This window comes from Misgurnus anguillicaudatus, chromosome 6, assembly GCF_027580225.2.
Source record: "Misgurnus anguillicaudatus chromosome 6, ASM2758022v2, whole genome shotgun sequence".
NCBI classification, from domain to species: domain Eukaryota; kingdom Metazoa; phylum Chordata; class Actinopteri; order Cypriniformes; family Cobitidae; genus Misgurnus; species Misgurnus anguillicaudatus.
In genome coordinates, this window is record NC_073342.2 from 25,531,381 (window position 1) to 25,545,237 (window position 13,857).

General features: G+C 37.8%; 1 protein-coding gene across 1 annotated transcript; it reads right to left on the bottom strand.

Moving 5' to 3' along the window:
• Positions 1-5,998: 5,998 nt before the first annotated feature.
• Positions 5,999-13,838, bottom strand: sigirr (single immunoglobulin and toll-interleukin 1 receptor (TIR) domain). The gene is made up of 9 exons (XM_055192261.2): positions 13,630-13,838; positions 10,960-11,164; positions 9,408-9,535; positions 8,717-8,857; positions 8,473-8,616; positions 7,274-7,376; positions 6,951-7,101; positions 6,692-6,869; positions 5,999-6,534 (listed from the first exon to the last, which is right to left on the bottom strand). Exons 1-9 carry the CDS (start codon positions 13,685-13,687, stop codon positions 6,365-6,367), a joined length of 1,278 nt encoding a protein of 425 aa, XP_055048236.2. The 5' UTR covers positions 13,688-13,838; the 3' UTR covers positions 5,999-6,364.
• Positions 13,839-13,857: the final 19 nt, after the last annotated feature.

Here is a 13,857-nt window from a genome sequence, read left to right on the forward strand (position 1 = left end):
TTAAAATAAATATTATTTCAGAATTTCAATTTACTGTGCATGACTATTAATAATCCATTTTTAAAAATGTGAATTAATATTAGCTTTTCTAACAGTGTTGATGTTTTCTGACAGTTGCGGTAATGAGATTTTTTAGGACTTACTTTTGAAATTATGTTACAAAAAGTGTTAAATGATAAGTAAACTTTTTTAAATTAATGTTCCCATATACTTCAGACTTTGCTTCTAATGTCTGGTGCGAAAAAAAGTAAATTTAAGCAATTTTTACATTTTCATGCTTGATATTTTTCAAACCAAGTTTTCGTGAGAATCACTCACTTGCAGATTTTAAACAAGTTTATGTATGACTAGCAAAACTGTTATGCCCCACCTATATTTACATAATGTACTTTCTCTCTGTTTCAACACGAACAATTTGCTGCCCCACCCAACTCCAAACCAAACTACATTTATAAGACATCCTGTAAAAAAATAAGATTCTCTAGAGATTCTTGTAACCTCTGTGTGTGTAGTAATAACATGGATCGTTGACTTTCAAATCTTGTCAAAAGCTTTTTGTGCTGCATGTTAAAAATTTTACACGTTTTGACTGTCGTAGCTCTAGGCGATGACTCTAGAAACTACGACATTTACTCCAGGGTGATTTATAGAGTACAAAACACACTTTCTTAAAGTCACACCCATAGCGAAGTGACAGACTGTCCTGCGAAAGCATTGACTGATGGCTCTGAGGATAAGGGGCGGGGATATCATCAATCTTGTCATAGCTGCAATCCGTAATTTTTTTTTTTTTGATATAAGAATAAGAATAAGAATAAGCAAAAAAATCTGTTATTGAGCAAGCATAAATCAGTGTCCTTACGATTCGCAACAGTAGGCTAAGCTCAAAACAATAATTTACAATTGAAGTTGTCAGGTATAATTTTGAGAATAATGCAAATTTAAAAAAAGGGAAAGACAGAGGGAAAGCTTATGAATTAACCTTGACTGACAGCAGAAGGACTGGATTCCTTAGCAGTTTTCAGCGGCCAAGGACTGCCCAAAAGGCAGTCCGTTTACATTTAAAACAACCAATCACAGATTGCCTTCATTTTAGGAGGACTGGTGAAGAACATGACGTGAACTTTTTCCCAAAGTCTTTAGACTTAAAAAAGCAGACGACTTTGAAATAGCTGAAGTGTTTCCAGTTAAATTGCAGGTGTTTGGTCAACAGTCCTGAGGCTAGCACTGCAGTTTAAAAAAAATGCTTGGTTATTTTCAACCCAGCGTTGGTGCAAAAAGGGACGAACTTAGCCGTTGGGTTAAACTACCCTGAAAATGGTTATATTTGATCCAACAACCGAACGAATATATATATATATATATATATATATATATAAATATATTCGTTCGGTATATATATATGCAAAAATGAGGATGTGAAAATGAGTAGTGCATGAAACTTCAGTAGCTATGCAATGCCAATGTGAGGAATACCTGGATGGTTTACTTCTCTGTTTGAAAAATCTTGAATGAACATTTTTCTATCACATTAGGCGGTGGAAGCAAATTCGTAAATTAAATTCATTAAAAACACTAGAATGCTGTGACTGTAAGCCGGGTTGCCCTGCTGAAAAAAAACAATAAAACCATTACAGAAAATTCTAATGGTTTTATTGGGAATTGTATTGGTTCTAATGGAATATGGCTCAAACACACTACAGTGTATTGGTTTTTGTAGGTCTTTAATGGTATGTATTGGTTCTATTGGTTTTATCTATTGGTTCTAATGGAATATTGCCCAGAACACACTACAGTGTAGGGGTTTTAATGGTAAACGCTAATGGTTCCTATTGGTAATTTAATGGAAACCTTTAGAATTTTCTGTAATGGTTTTATTGTTTTTTTCAACAGGGTGGACTGGGTATCAAGATTTGTATTCCTTGTGCATAAACTTTACTACTTTAACAACACCTGAATACATTTTTCACCGTAGCTCTTAGTGTCATAGGTCAAACATGACAATAAAACATGGGTGTAGTTGTAGTATGTGCAAAATGTGTGCATATTACACCCACACACACTAAACTGATTTAGGCCTAGTCCAAACGTACACGGGGACTTTTATAAACTGAATTTTCCCTCTTTCCTTAAAGGGGATATTTCACAAGACAATCTTTGATGCCCCAGAAGTACGTATGTGAAGTTCTAACTCAAAATACCATATTGATAATTTATTATAACATGTTAAAATTGACACTAAATGTGCCGTTTTTGGGTGTGTCTCTTTAAATGCAAATGAGTTGATCTCTGCAATAAATGGCAGCGCTGCGGTTGGATAGTGCAGATCAAGGGGCGGTATTATCCCCTTCGGACATTACAAGGGGAGCCAGATTTCAATTACCTATTTTTTTTCCACATGCTTGCAGAGAATGGTTTACCAAAACTAATGGCGCTTTTCCATTGCATAGTACCCCACGGTTTGGTTTAGTTTGGGTCGGGTCAGCTTACTTTTGGGAGCTTTTCCATTGGGATCACTTCCTAGTACCCGTTACTTTTTTTCGTACCACCTCGGTTGGGGTTCCAAGCGACCCGAGCTGATACCAAATGTGACGCGTAAACACTGTAGATCACTGATTGGTCTGAGAGAATCATCACGTCATCGCTATAATGTAAAAGATTAGCTTTACCTCAATGCTAGCTAGCTCTGCCTCGAGCAAACATGTTGTCATCTGCTCTGCTATAAGTTCCCAAACTCCCATTTAGCGATGAAAAACATCCACATGTTGAGAATCCGGGACACCATAACAGTTTTTTCCAGACTTGCAGTTTGTGGCGGAACATTTGCGACGAGCACGTCAGCATTATATATGCTTAAATGCAACCTAAATGAGGCTCCGCGGAGCGCCGTCGGCTGACGCTGCGGGTGTTTTTACAGAAACTGTCATGTGAGACAGAGGTATAGTGATAAACGCGATGTGCAAACATCTGTTTGTGAAGGTCAATTTTAATTTTGTGGCAGACTGATAAATAAATAAATGAATGGGAATGTACAACGACGCTTTCACTTGTATGATGTCACAGCAGGCAGCGCAAATATAACGACACGCCTATAATCCCTCCCACTGCGAAGTGATACTAAACTCGATGGAAAAGCGAACCAAGCCAAAGTGAGGTGAGCTGACCCGACCCAAACTAAACTAAACCGTGGGGTACTATGCAATGGAAAAGCGCCATAAGTTACTGGGTTGATCTTTTTCACATTTTCTAGGTTGATACAAGCACTGGGGACCAAATTATAGCACTTAAACATGGAAAAAGTCAGATTGAAAAGTCAAAAGTCGGCAGTGTCAGCCATGCAAGGCGCCATCTAGCTCGTCGGGAGCAGCTGGGGTTAGGTGTCTTGCTCATGGACACCTCGACACTTGGTCATGTGGAGCCAGGGATTGAACCACCAACCTTTCGATTTGTAGACAACATGAACCACTGAGCCACTGCCGCCCCATAGATATATATATATAATAAAGGCTAGATGTCTCGTCCGCACTGCTGGCCAATGGAGGTGGACGTCCGCACCTGGCAGCCATCTTGTCACAGTCAGCTCGCTCACTCGTAAACATTGTGGTTTAATGGTGCATGTACTTTTAAATAACCATAACTTGCTCAATTTTCTACCGATTTTCGGTTTGTTTGGTTTGTTATTAACGTCAGAGATGTAGGCTACTTATGACACTGCGTACTTATGAATGTTCATGAAACATGTTCAAGCATCCAGAATTATAGCCACGTTAAAGGTATAGCGGAAGATTTTCCCAAATTATTCATAAAAAATGCACACGCAACACTCCCGAGAGGGAACGCCTGTTAAACGCGTGCACGAGACAGAGAGAGAGCATGCAGGAGCTCAGTTCTTCTCTTCGCTCTGTTTACAAGTTTCTGTCGGCATGTTTACCGTGTCTGTGCGGTTCGTGACTTGTGCCAGGGCTAGCATCGCTAATCATAGCTTACATCAACTTTTACTAGCAGTGATTTTAAATGGATTTCTCCAAATAGCATGACAAAATGTAACTTTCCAGTAGAAACTTCGCGTGGGAAGCCCAACCTGTCCTTTTAGCTCACGCCAGCGTGTGAAGTAGTCTCCCATAAACATTCTGGTCTCGTTTCTTTCTTTATAGTCCTTTCTCTTCTTGTCATACAATTCGTAGACAATTTTTCTCTTGCGACCCTCAGACATTTTGAAAAAAAAAAACACAGCGAGAACGCGAGCTTCAATGAATGGTTGAAACCGTAGCACAACACACATACACGTGAAAGTGCGCATGTGCAGCAAGCGAACCTAGAGGCGAGCACGTACGACGGTTATACGTCAACATATAATCAGAATGATTGACATCTGGGATGACCAATAGTCTTGATGATCCACCCGGAAAATGGAAATCTTCGGCTATACCTTTAATAACATTTGTAAGAAACCAAACCATTAGTAAATTCGTCAAGATTTTAGCAAGATAAGAGTATTTGTGTTCGTGCAGATCACTCAACTTACATCAGGTACCACAGAGCCCGACGTAAGGCTTGCCTGTGACAAGATGGCCGCCGGTGATGAAGTTAGAGATATTTATTATATCTATGACGTCACAGGCCAAAAACTCTGGCTACACTACAACGCTGCAACCGGAGTTTCTAAAAATCTTCACCCTAAAAGAAGTTTAAAAAAAGTTTGGTTTCAGTCACCTGATACTGCGTTTGTGTGTGGACGAACGGTTAAACCTCAAAGAAAAAGGTATGGTTTTGAAAATATCTGTCAAAAAGTAGGTAACGTTACTACGTTAAATTCAGCATGTAACTTACTGTCACAGTAACTTTATGAAAAATTAAATCATATTGAGAACAGACGCGCTCAACTCCCTAGTAGTAGTTTATGGGTGCGAGTTATAAAGAAGTATCCAGATAAAAATAAAAAACAGCATTCTCAAAATATAAGTTAACGTTAGTTCCAACGATTTATTTATCACATGTCCACACAGACACGTTTCGGCCTAAATTAAGCCGAAATTATAATAATTAATTTAGGCCGATCTTGAAAATTGAAATCCCCAGTAGGCTACAATCCAGTCCTTGGGTACCCTTTAATAATTTTGATATGTGACATAACTTACTTAATTAATTTCATAATTAAGTATACTCTTATAACGTGTGTTGGGTTTATGCTAATCGGCTAAAGTATGTTGTTAGCTTGCGAACGGTAAGATATACCACACAATTTAAAAATGTATAACGTAAGCTTTGTTTTTATAATATTATCCGTGACATGTAAGACTGTAATTCATATATACACAAAGACGACATATGTTATATGGCATTTTTACTTTTACTTACTTATTAAACGTTCTTACAACCAACAGAATTGCTTTGGGGGGTCGTAAATCTTGCAGGACACTTCAACGTCTTCTAAGGTGCTAACGTTAATTCTGTTATGCAGCTGCACTTTAAAAAATGTTGGGTTGTTTAACCCATTGTTGGGTCAAATGTGGACAAACCCAACTGTTGGGTTTAAAAAAACATGGTTTATTTATAACCCAGCAGCTGGGTTTGTCTATATTTGATACGATTCAGTCTGGATTAAACAAAAAATTGAGTGTAACGTTACCTGTTTTTAAAGACCTGCAGTATGATGAATGATATATTTATACACCACTGGTAGACATGGCCATGGCTGTTTAAACAAAAATCATACTTAAAAGATGACGGCTTTAATGTGCTGCCATCTGCTGGTAAGATTAGTCAAGATTTTGTGAAGAGGTTTAATGCCAAAGTCAATAATATATGTGACCCTGGACAACAAAACCAGTCACAGGGTCAATTTTTTGAAATTGAGATTTATACACCATCTGAAAGCGGAATAAAATAAACTTTCTGTGAGGTTTAAAAATCTGGAATCTGAGGGTGCAAAAAAATCTAAATATTGAGAAAATCGCCTTCAAAGTTGTCCAAATGAAGTCTTTAGCAACACACATACTAATGATAAATACATTTTTTTATTTTTATAGTAGGAAATTTACAAAATATTTATATGGAACATGATCTTTATTTAATATCCTGATAATTTCTGGAATTAAAAATCAATCATTTTGACACATACAATGCATTGTTGGCTATTGCTACAAATATACCCGTGCAATGGTCCAGGATCACACTTTAACAGGCCTTAAAATTTTTATGAAATATATACAGATATCTTACAGATCATTAAATACACATCTTGCATAAAGGAATAAAGAGATAATACAGTGCAAAATAATAACTAGTTAAACACAAGAAAGCTCAACATGACATCAAAACTAACCAGCACATACTATATCAAAGCTTGAAACAGAACTGTATCTTATATATCTTCTGAAACAAGGCAGTAAAAGTCAGTGCGGGCAGCATAGTTTCTAGAGCCAAGGTCCGACACATCTATGTCTGATGCCCGGGGTTCAGTCATCGAATCTGGACCCGCAGGGAGAACTGGTGCTTTGGTGGAAAGCGTCTTGTAGATGGGCAAACGAATACCTGCCAGATAAACACATACTTAATGAGTTGAGAAGAAATAAACGTTGTGCATTTAAGTGTAATTTACATGGATTGTTTCTCCCAAACTTGATGGCTGCCAGTGTGGTTACTTGGTGGTCAAAGGCCCAAAACAATGTAGATTAAGGTTCTTGTTTACCCAGGTCTCCAGCTGGATCTGGGTCCGGTCTGCAGTCCAGGTAATCAGGCTGCTGCATGAGCATGGGATCTTCATCACCTTGTAGTATCGTTTGCGGATCGCCTGCACATTCGTTGTGAAACGTCACCTTGCGTGGCAATGCTAAAGCAAGAGCTTTCCAGAATCCTGAAGAGGGGGTCTAGGGCAAGAAATAGAGATATTTAAAATGTGTCCCTGTGTAACGGTTCACAGGACAAACTGAATATTGCGAGGTTCCAACCATGGAGTGTGCTCCCCATGTGAGAGTTGTGATGCGAGGCTGATGTTGTTTCAGCTGCTGGCTGATGGTTTGGTTCATTTGCTTCTGTTGGGACTGAAAAACGATGAAGATGGGCTTTCCTGATAGCTCCATTAAATGCCAGAGACCCTGTCTGAACAGCACGTACAAAGAGAATTTAACATTTAAAAAAAGTATTTTTTTGGATAAAGACTAATTTAATGTAATATCTAAACAAACCATAAATACATTTTCAATACATAGAAAAAAGTATAAATCTAAGTGAACTTATGTAGTATTGCTGTAAAATATATCTTTTTTTTTACCCAAAGTTTGTAGTACACCACTCCTGCTCGAGGTACGATTGAGACAGCACCACGATCAACCGCCGACAGCGGCTAATGTTCATAACCAGCTCTGCGGACGGCTCTGTTGACAAAAATTTAGCGATAAATGATTTGCATATCAGCCACTAGAGTTAGTTATTCATTGACAGGACATATGTATACATTTGGCAGACACTGTTATCCAAAGCAACACTTAATGAGTGATAGGAAGGTGTAGTAATTGCATATTACAGTATGTAGATATAAAACAATGCAGCCCATACCATGATAACCATAGATATGTATAATAAAGGCTAGATGTGTCTCTAATGTCATCACCTGGCGGCCATCTTACCACAGGCAGCTCGCTCACTCGTAGCATTGTGTTTTAATGATGCATGTACTTTTAAATTACCATAACTTGCTTAAAGAGCCTGGCTCCACCCACTGACAATATTTGAAAAATGCAAGAAAAGTGGACAGATCCCAACGGAGATAGAGGGGTGGAACTAAGCTCGTACCAAGTGTGTGGTGAGATCGTAACAAGGGCGTGGTGAGCTTGAACCTGCTTACGTCACGAGTTATTTTTTGGACCCAACATCCAATAGAAAAATTCAACTGCAGTAGCCACCGTTCAACCTGAAGAGGGCAGCACTCAGACGTTTTTAGACCATATATTGTAGTATTGAAACACTTTATATCCAAATGTCAAAAAACTTACTAAAATCAATGAACAGCACTAATAAAGCATCATTCTTACAGATCATTAACTAAAAAAAGTTGGTTTAGGGTTTAGTTACTCTTTAATTTTCTACCAATTTTCAAATGGTTTGGTTTCTTACAAACGTTATTAACGTGGCTATAATTCTGGATGCTTTAGCATGTTTCATTTTGTAGTATAAGTATGCAGTGTCATAGGTACATCTTTGACGTTTATAACAAACCAAACCATTTGAAAATCGGTAAAAAATTAAGCAAGTTATGGTCATTTAAAAGTACATGCATCATTAAAACACAATGCTATGAGTGAGCGAACGCCCTGTGGTAAGATGGCCGCCAAATGTGGACGTTCCACTCAATTGGCTAGCAGCGCGGATGAGACATCTAGCCTTTATTATACATATCTATGATGATAACCCCATTATATGTACAGAACAGATATTTGACCATTAAAATTTGTTCATGTATGCATGACTTACCAGCTCCAGGAAGGATGTTTGTGTCATTGAGGAGAAGCTTATGGCCGTATCTGTTCTCCAGGTGTGGTTTCAGGATAAAGTTGACAAACTTACGGTCGTTGTCATCGTTGACATACGAGATATAGGCATCATACATTTTGCCATCTGGAAAAACAGCGAAGAACCGAAAAATTACAAGGGAGACGGCTATTAAAAATTAAATGTGATTTTATGCAGGGCTTTAAAAAATATGATGTTGACTAACCATTGAACTCATAGTCTCCATACACGTTCTTATACCAGAGTTTAAAGTTGAGCTGGCATTTGGAATAAACCACCACGGACAGAGCGAGAACTACTAATAAGACCACCGACGCCACCACAGCCCCTGTGTGACTCGGGATTTCTTTGAAAAAACATTGGACAATATTAAAATTCATACTCGTAGATTAAAAATAGTACTGTGTGTTCACAGCAGACGCGATAGAGGCAGCAAGCGTGAGTGATTTACATGTTAAGTCAATGCAAAAATGTGAATAGTAATCTTGCGGCGCGGTACACGGGAATGGCGTGTCTTGCGCAATCTGCGCAAATTGAGCGTTGCTGCGGGAAACTCGCGAGTTGAAAAATCTGAACTTTGGCGGATATTCATGCCACGTTAACCAATCAGCAGCTTACTCTAGTAGTGACGTAATTACTGGAAGCGAGCAGAGTCGCAGAAGCCCCTCCCATGACGCAAATTTCGGTGTGAATGTCTCAAATGACTAGAATTTCACGTGCACCTTTTACGTGCGAATGTTCAAGCGTCCAACTACATGCGACTAACGCGTTGTTGCCGCCTCTACCGTGTCTGGTGTGAACACACAGTTACAATTCATACAGTTTCCAATCTTGCCTATTGAGATGTATAACAAGAAAATTGTTAAAATGAAGTTATCAAAGCGTTTGTCTCTTACTGTATTCCTTTATGTTGAATTGCGCTGTGCGATTTCTCACCACACAAGAGTAGATGCCGAATTCAGCCTTATCTCTCAATGTCACTATTAGTATACTGCTGTCAATAATGTGACCCTCGTCAGTGTACCTGTCAGGTATAGATGTACATTTATTTATGTGCACATGCTTTCTGATGAAAAATTAAAAGATACATCACATTAATTCAACTTTATTTATGTAGCGCTTTTCACAATTGTTTAATTGTTTCAAAGCAGCTTTACATTAATAAAAGCAGGAGAAAACGCAAAAAAATTGGTGGTCAACAAACATAAATGGTATATTACCAATTACTTAGGTTGCAGAAATATAGTCATGAAATGTCATTTGGAAATGACAATAGGGCACAGTACTATTTACAACCTTATTATGAGATTAAAGGAATATTTCACTTTCATAAAAAATCCTTTTAATTTATGTTTAATTAATGTTTATGTCTTTCTTTCTTCAGTCGAAAAGAAATATTTTTTTTGAGGAAAACATTCCAGGAGTGGACCTCAACAGTTTGAGTTTCAATGCAGCTTCAGCTTTAAATAATAAACTGTAAGCAATTTAGCTCTAAACAATCGCAACCGAGGCAAAAGGGCGTTGTATCCAGCGAAACGGTCTTAATTTTTGCCAAAACAATGTACATTTTAACCACAACTTTTCTTTTAGCCTTGTAATGCGCCATGATGTATGCGAAAGTACCTCTCCAATGTTTACAAGTGTGGAGAAAGAGGACCGTTCCCATGTTGTTGTATGTGGAATGATACTAATTATTGACTTTGTGTCTGTTTATTGATTAAAATGATCTGCAAGTGTGCGTTTTACATTATGACGCGTGACAATTCGATGTGATTAAGTAATACGTAAGGTCGCGCTGGCGCCTCACACGGCTAGTGCAAGACGAGAAGTTGTGGTTTAAAGCAACACTATGTAGTTTCCATGTAAAAATGACTTACAGCTCCCCCATGTGGTTGAAAAGCGCAACAGTGCCTGGTATCAGACACTCTTCTGGAGGCGGGGGAAGGGGCGGAGCTGTGTTTCCTACCCTCCACCGCCACTTTCAGAGTGTGCTTGTAGCAGCTAGGAGGCTGCTCAGGTTGCAGCAACAGTACAATTTGTCCAGTTAAAAGTTGTTCTATCACTGAAATAATTTTAAAGACATTATTTAAAGGTAAAAAACTACATAGTGTTGCTTTAAAAGTCCTTTTTTACCGAAAATGACCATCGTTTCGCAAGATAAGACCCTTGTGCCTTGGTTAGGATAGTTTACACCCCTTTGAAGCTGCATTGAAACTGCATTAAGTCCACACTATGGAGAAAAATCCTGGAATGTTCTCCCCAAATCACTTAACTTTTATTCGACTGAAAAAAGAAAGACATGAACATCTTGGATGACATGGGGGATAAGTAAATTATCAGTAAATAATTTTTTATGAAAGAGTATTCCTTTAATATTTAAAATATAACATATTCTACACATTAAATATGCATGTATTCAGAGTTAAGTATTGCAATGCATATACCCACCATTCACTTTTCTCTTGTGGGTAAACTGTGTAGTTGTGAAGAGTTGTGCCGTCTTTCATCCACTCCAGGGTGTCTCTACAGTCTGAATTTGTGTTGTTGAAACCCATGAAGGCCTTGCAGTTGAGGAGCACGCTGGAGCCGAGCGTCGCCAAAATCGTTTGATTCGGATCATGCTTGAATACCGGAGCGCTGTTACATAGCAGATCTAAGTTTATGAGAAGAGAAAGATGCTGTTTAATATCTCTTTGCTACAACTGGTATTTTTACATAAATACTGACTTTTTGGTAGTTTTTTATAAAGGCACAATCCAACAGTACACCTGTGTGGGTCTTCAACGTGGCACTCGATGAAAAACAATGACTTCTTTATTAGAATAACCTTGTTTGAGTCTTTGAAGGGTATTTTTAATCTCAGATGAGATGAATGATCCCTGGTCTGGAACACAGGTGGGCTGTGGTGCATATTTCACATATACGAGTATAATGTTCTTCATCTGCCTACTGTATTTATACAGTATGTGGCATGCAATTGAAATGTCAATTTTATGACCCATATTTCCTGTCTTTTTCAACTTTAGTTTAGTTAGAAGGGACACTAAGTTGTGTTAGTTTGTGTACCATTTGATAAAGAAACTATAAGTAAGCAGGTGCGAATGTGGACCAGATGATCTTATGTTACATGTCAGAATTCTATCTATCCAGATACATATAAAGCATCCGGACAATGAGAATGAAAGTGTGCACACAAATTTGAGGCGAATTATATTTGCATCTATTCAAAGCAGGTAGAAAAAACACTAAGATTACTTCCTGTAGCTGGATCCTGCAGCTTAGTCATCCTTATCCATAATGTATACATTTAAAAAATGTGAAATGCTTTTTCATAACACCTCCATTTAGGTGTCTGCCACTGGTCACCCCCCTAAAAGATGGTCATGTCATTGGTTGAGCCAATGTTGTTGGCTCTGGTCTCAAATAAACAGACTTTAATTCTATGTTTGGTGGCGTCAGTCTAGTAAGAATATTAATACAGTACTGTATTGTGAGGTTAAATATCACAATACTTTTAAAGTTTATCATTTTCTCACTTCAACAAAACAAAAAATAAATGTAGTAGTGTATGTAAATAAAAGTGACTTCCTCATAAATATGAAGTTAGACTGGAAAAAAGGGACAGAGGAAAGTTGGGAAAACAATGCAATGAGAGCAAATATTGAATGTTCATGTGAGAGAACAACAGACCAGAACAAATTTCTGGATTGCTCAATTTATGTCCGCTTCCACCAATGCAGCCAAATCAAATGGTGTAGTAAAGGGCATTGCATACACAAAAACAGAATGTAAACATACGTACAAAACCGGAAGAGCGGTTTGAGGATCATGACAACAGGTTTGACCAAAGTATTTAACATCAGACATGTCACAATGATTAAATTATCATCTCATCGCGATTGTTTCACCTCATTGCGATGATTTCAGATCACCGCAATGATTGTACATCTCTCTAAAAAACACAAGGGGGAGCTGTAGTGCCCGTATAAATGATAAATTATCAGATTACTTTTAAATATGTGTTATTGTATATTAATATTTACTGCCAGGTAAACCTTGCAAAATATTTAATGTAAATAATCACAACGTGTGAAAATTATTTCATAAACAAACAAAAAAATTTATGAAAATTAAATGTCAAAGCAATAAAACTGACAATTAAACGTCATAATCGTCAAAGCACTAAAACAGGCAATTAATTGTCATAATCGTCGCAATTTATTAGACAGTTAACCGTCAGCCAAATTTCATAACCGTGACATCCCTATCAGACATAAACACTAGAGAATAAAACTTTAACCACGCAGTTTATTTACCAGCTTAAACTCCAACATCACACCTGTTATAGCTCAAGTTATAACTAAACTCTATCCCGCTTACTGTATAAGCACCTTCATATCATTGTTGTTATATTAAACAGTAACTAAAGTCACAAGTTCTCTTTTACTATGCGTGTGTGTTTGTGTGTAATGGTAAAGTAGGTTTATTGTTCAGCAGCCAATATCCTCATTCAATCATTAAACAGGAGCAGCTGTGTTAAACAAGCGTTTCCAGGTACAAAGTTCCCTTTAGAGGCTGACTTTTTATTCTGGTGGGCAAACATAGTGCGGATGCTTCAATGGTACACAAAACAAGCAACACCTGGGTTTCTTTTGGGATCTTACATTTTTAGATTAATCTGTATTTTTGTGTGAAAGCTATAGTAAACAAGTAAACCAGCTGTTAAGTTTTGGAGTAAAACAGAAAATAGGGGTTGACACTGCACGGAGGGGGACACAGCAGCCATGCAGAACAAAAAAAACATTAAACATCTGAGATTCCACCTCCATGCAAACCAAAGTTTGGGCACTCCGAAAAAAAAAAACCTTGCAGGTCTATCAAACCACCGCTGGGACAACAGGGACCAGGTTTTGCACAAACTTGTGAAGTCCAGCTCATTCTGCCATTAAGATAGATAGATAGATAGATAGATAGATAGATAGATAGATAGATAGATAGATAGATAAATTACCTTTCGATCAATTATAAATAAAGACACTCATTGCAACAAAGTTAATATAATAGCATATGCTACGTTAAAACAAAGTAATGCCAAGGACAATCATTAAACAATCTTACCTAAAGATTTAATATAGGTTAGGCACGTGAGATACAGAATCAGAAGACTCCGCCACATCGCAGCCCGTTAATAAATCCTCTCATCAAAAAGTATGTCAGCTGTTTTCGTGAAGTTAACACAAATAACAAGCTGTCGGTTTTGCCTGTAGTTCGTGCAATGTCTCGCTGAACAGGTAAGTTATAACACGGAAGGTGCGCGCGCGCCGGTTAAACAGAAAGTGTGCTCGA

Bases quoted from the DNA above. Each gene is read 5' to 3' on its own strand.
- sigirr (XM_055192261.2), bottom strand. From the start codon at position 13,687: ATGTGGCGGAGTCTTCTGATTCTGTATCTCACGTGCCTAACCTATATT. The intron at 11,165-13,629 runs GTAAGATTGTTT...TCATAAACTTAG, and splicing joins AACCTATATTAAATCTTTAG to ATCTGCTATGTAACAGCGCT. The intron at 6,870-6,950 runs GTTGGAACCTCG...TTCTTGCCCTAG, and splicing joins CATGGGGAGCACACTCCATG to ACCCCCTCTTCAGGATTCTG.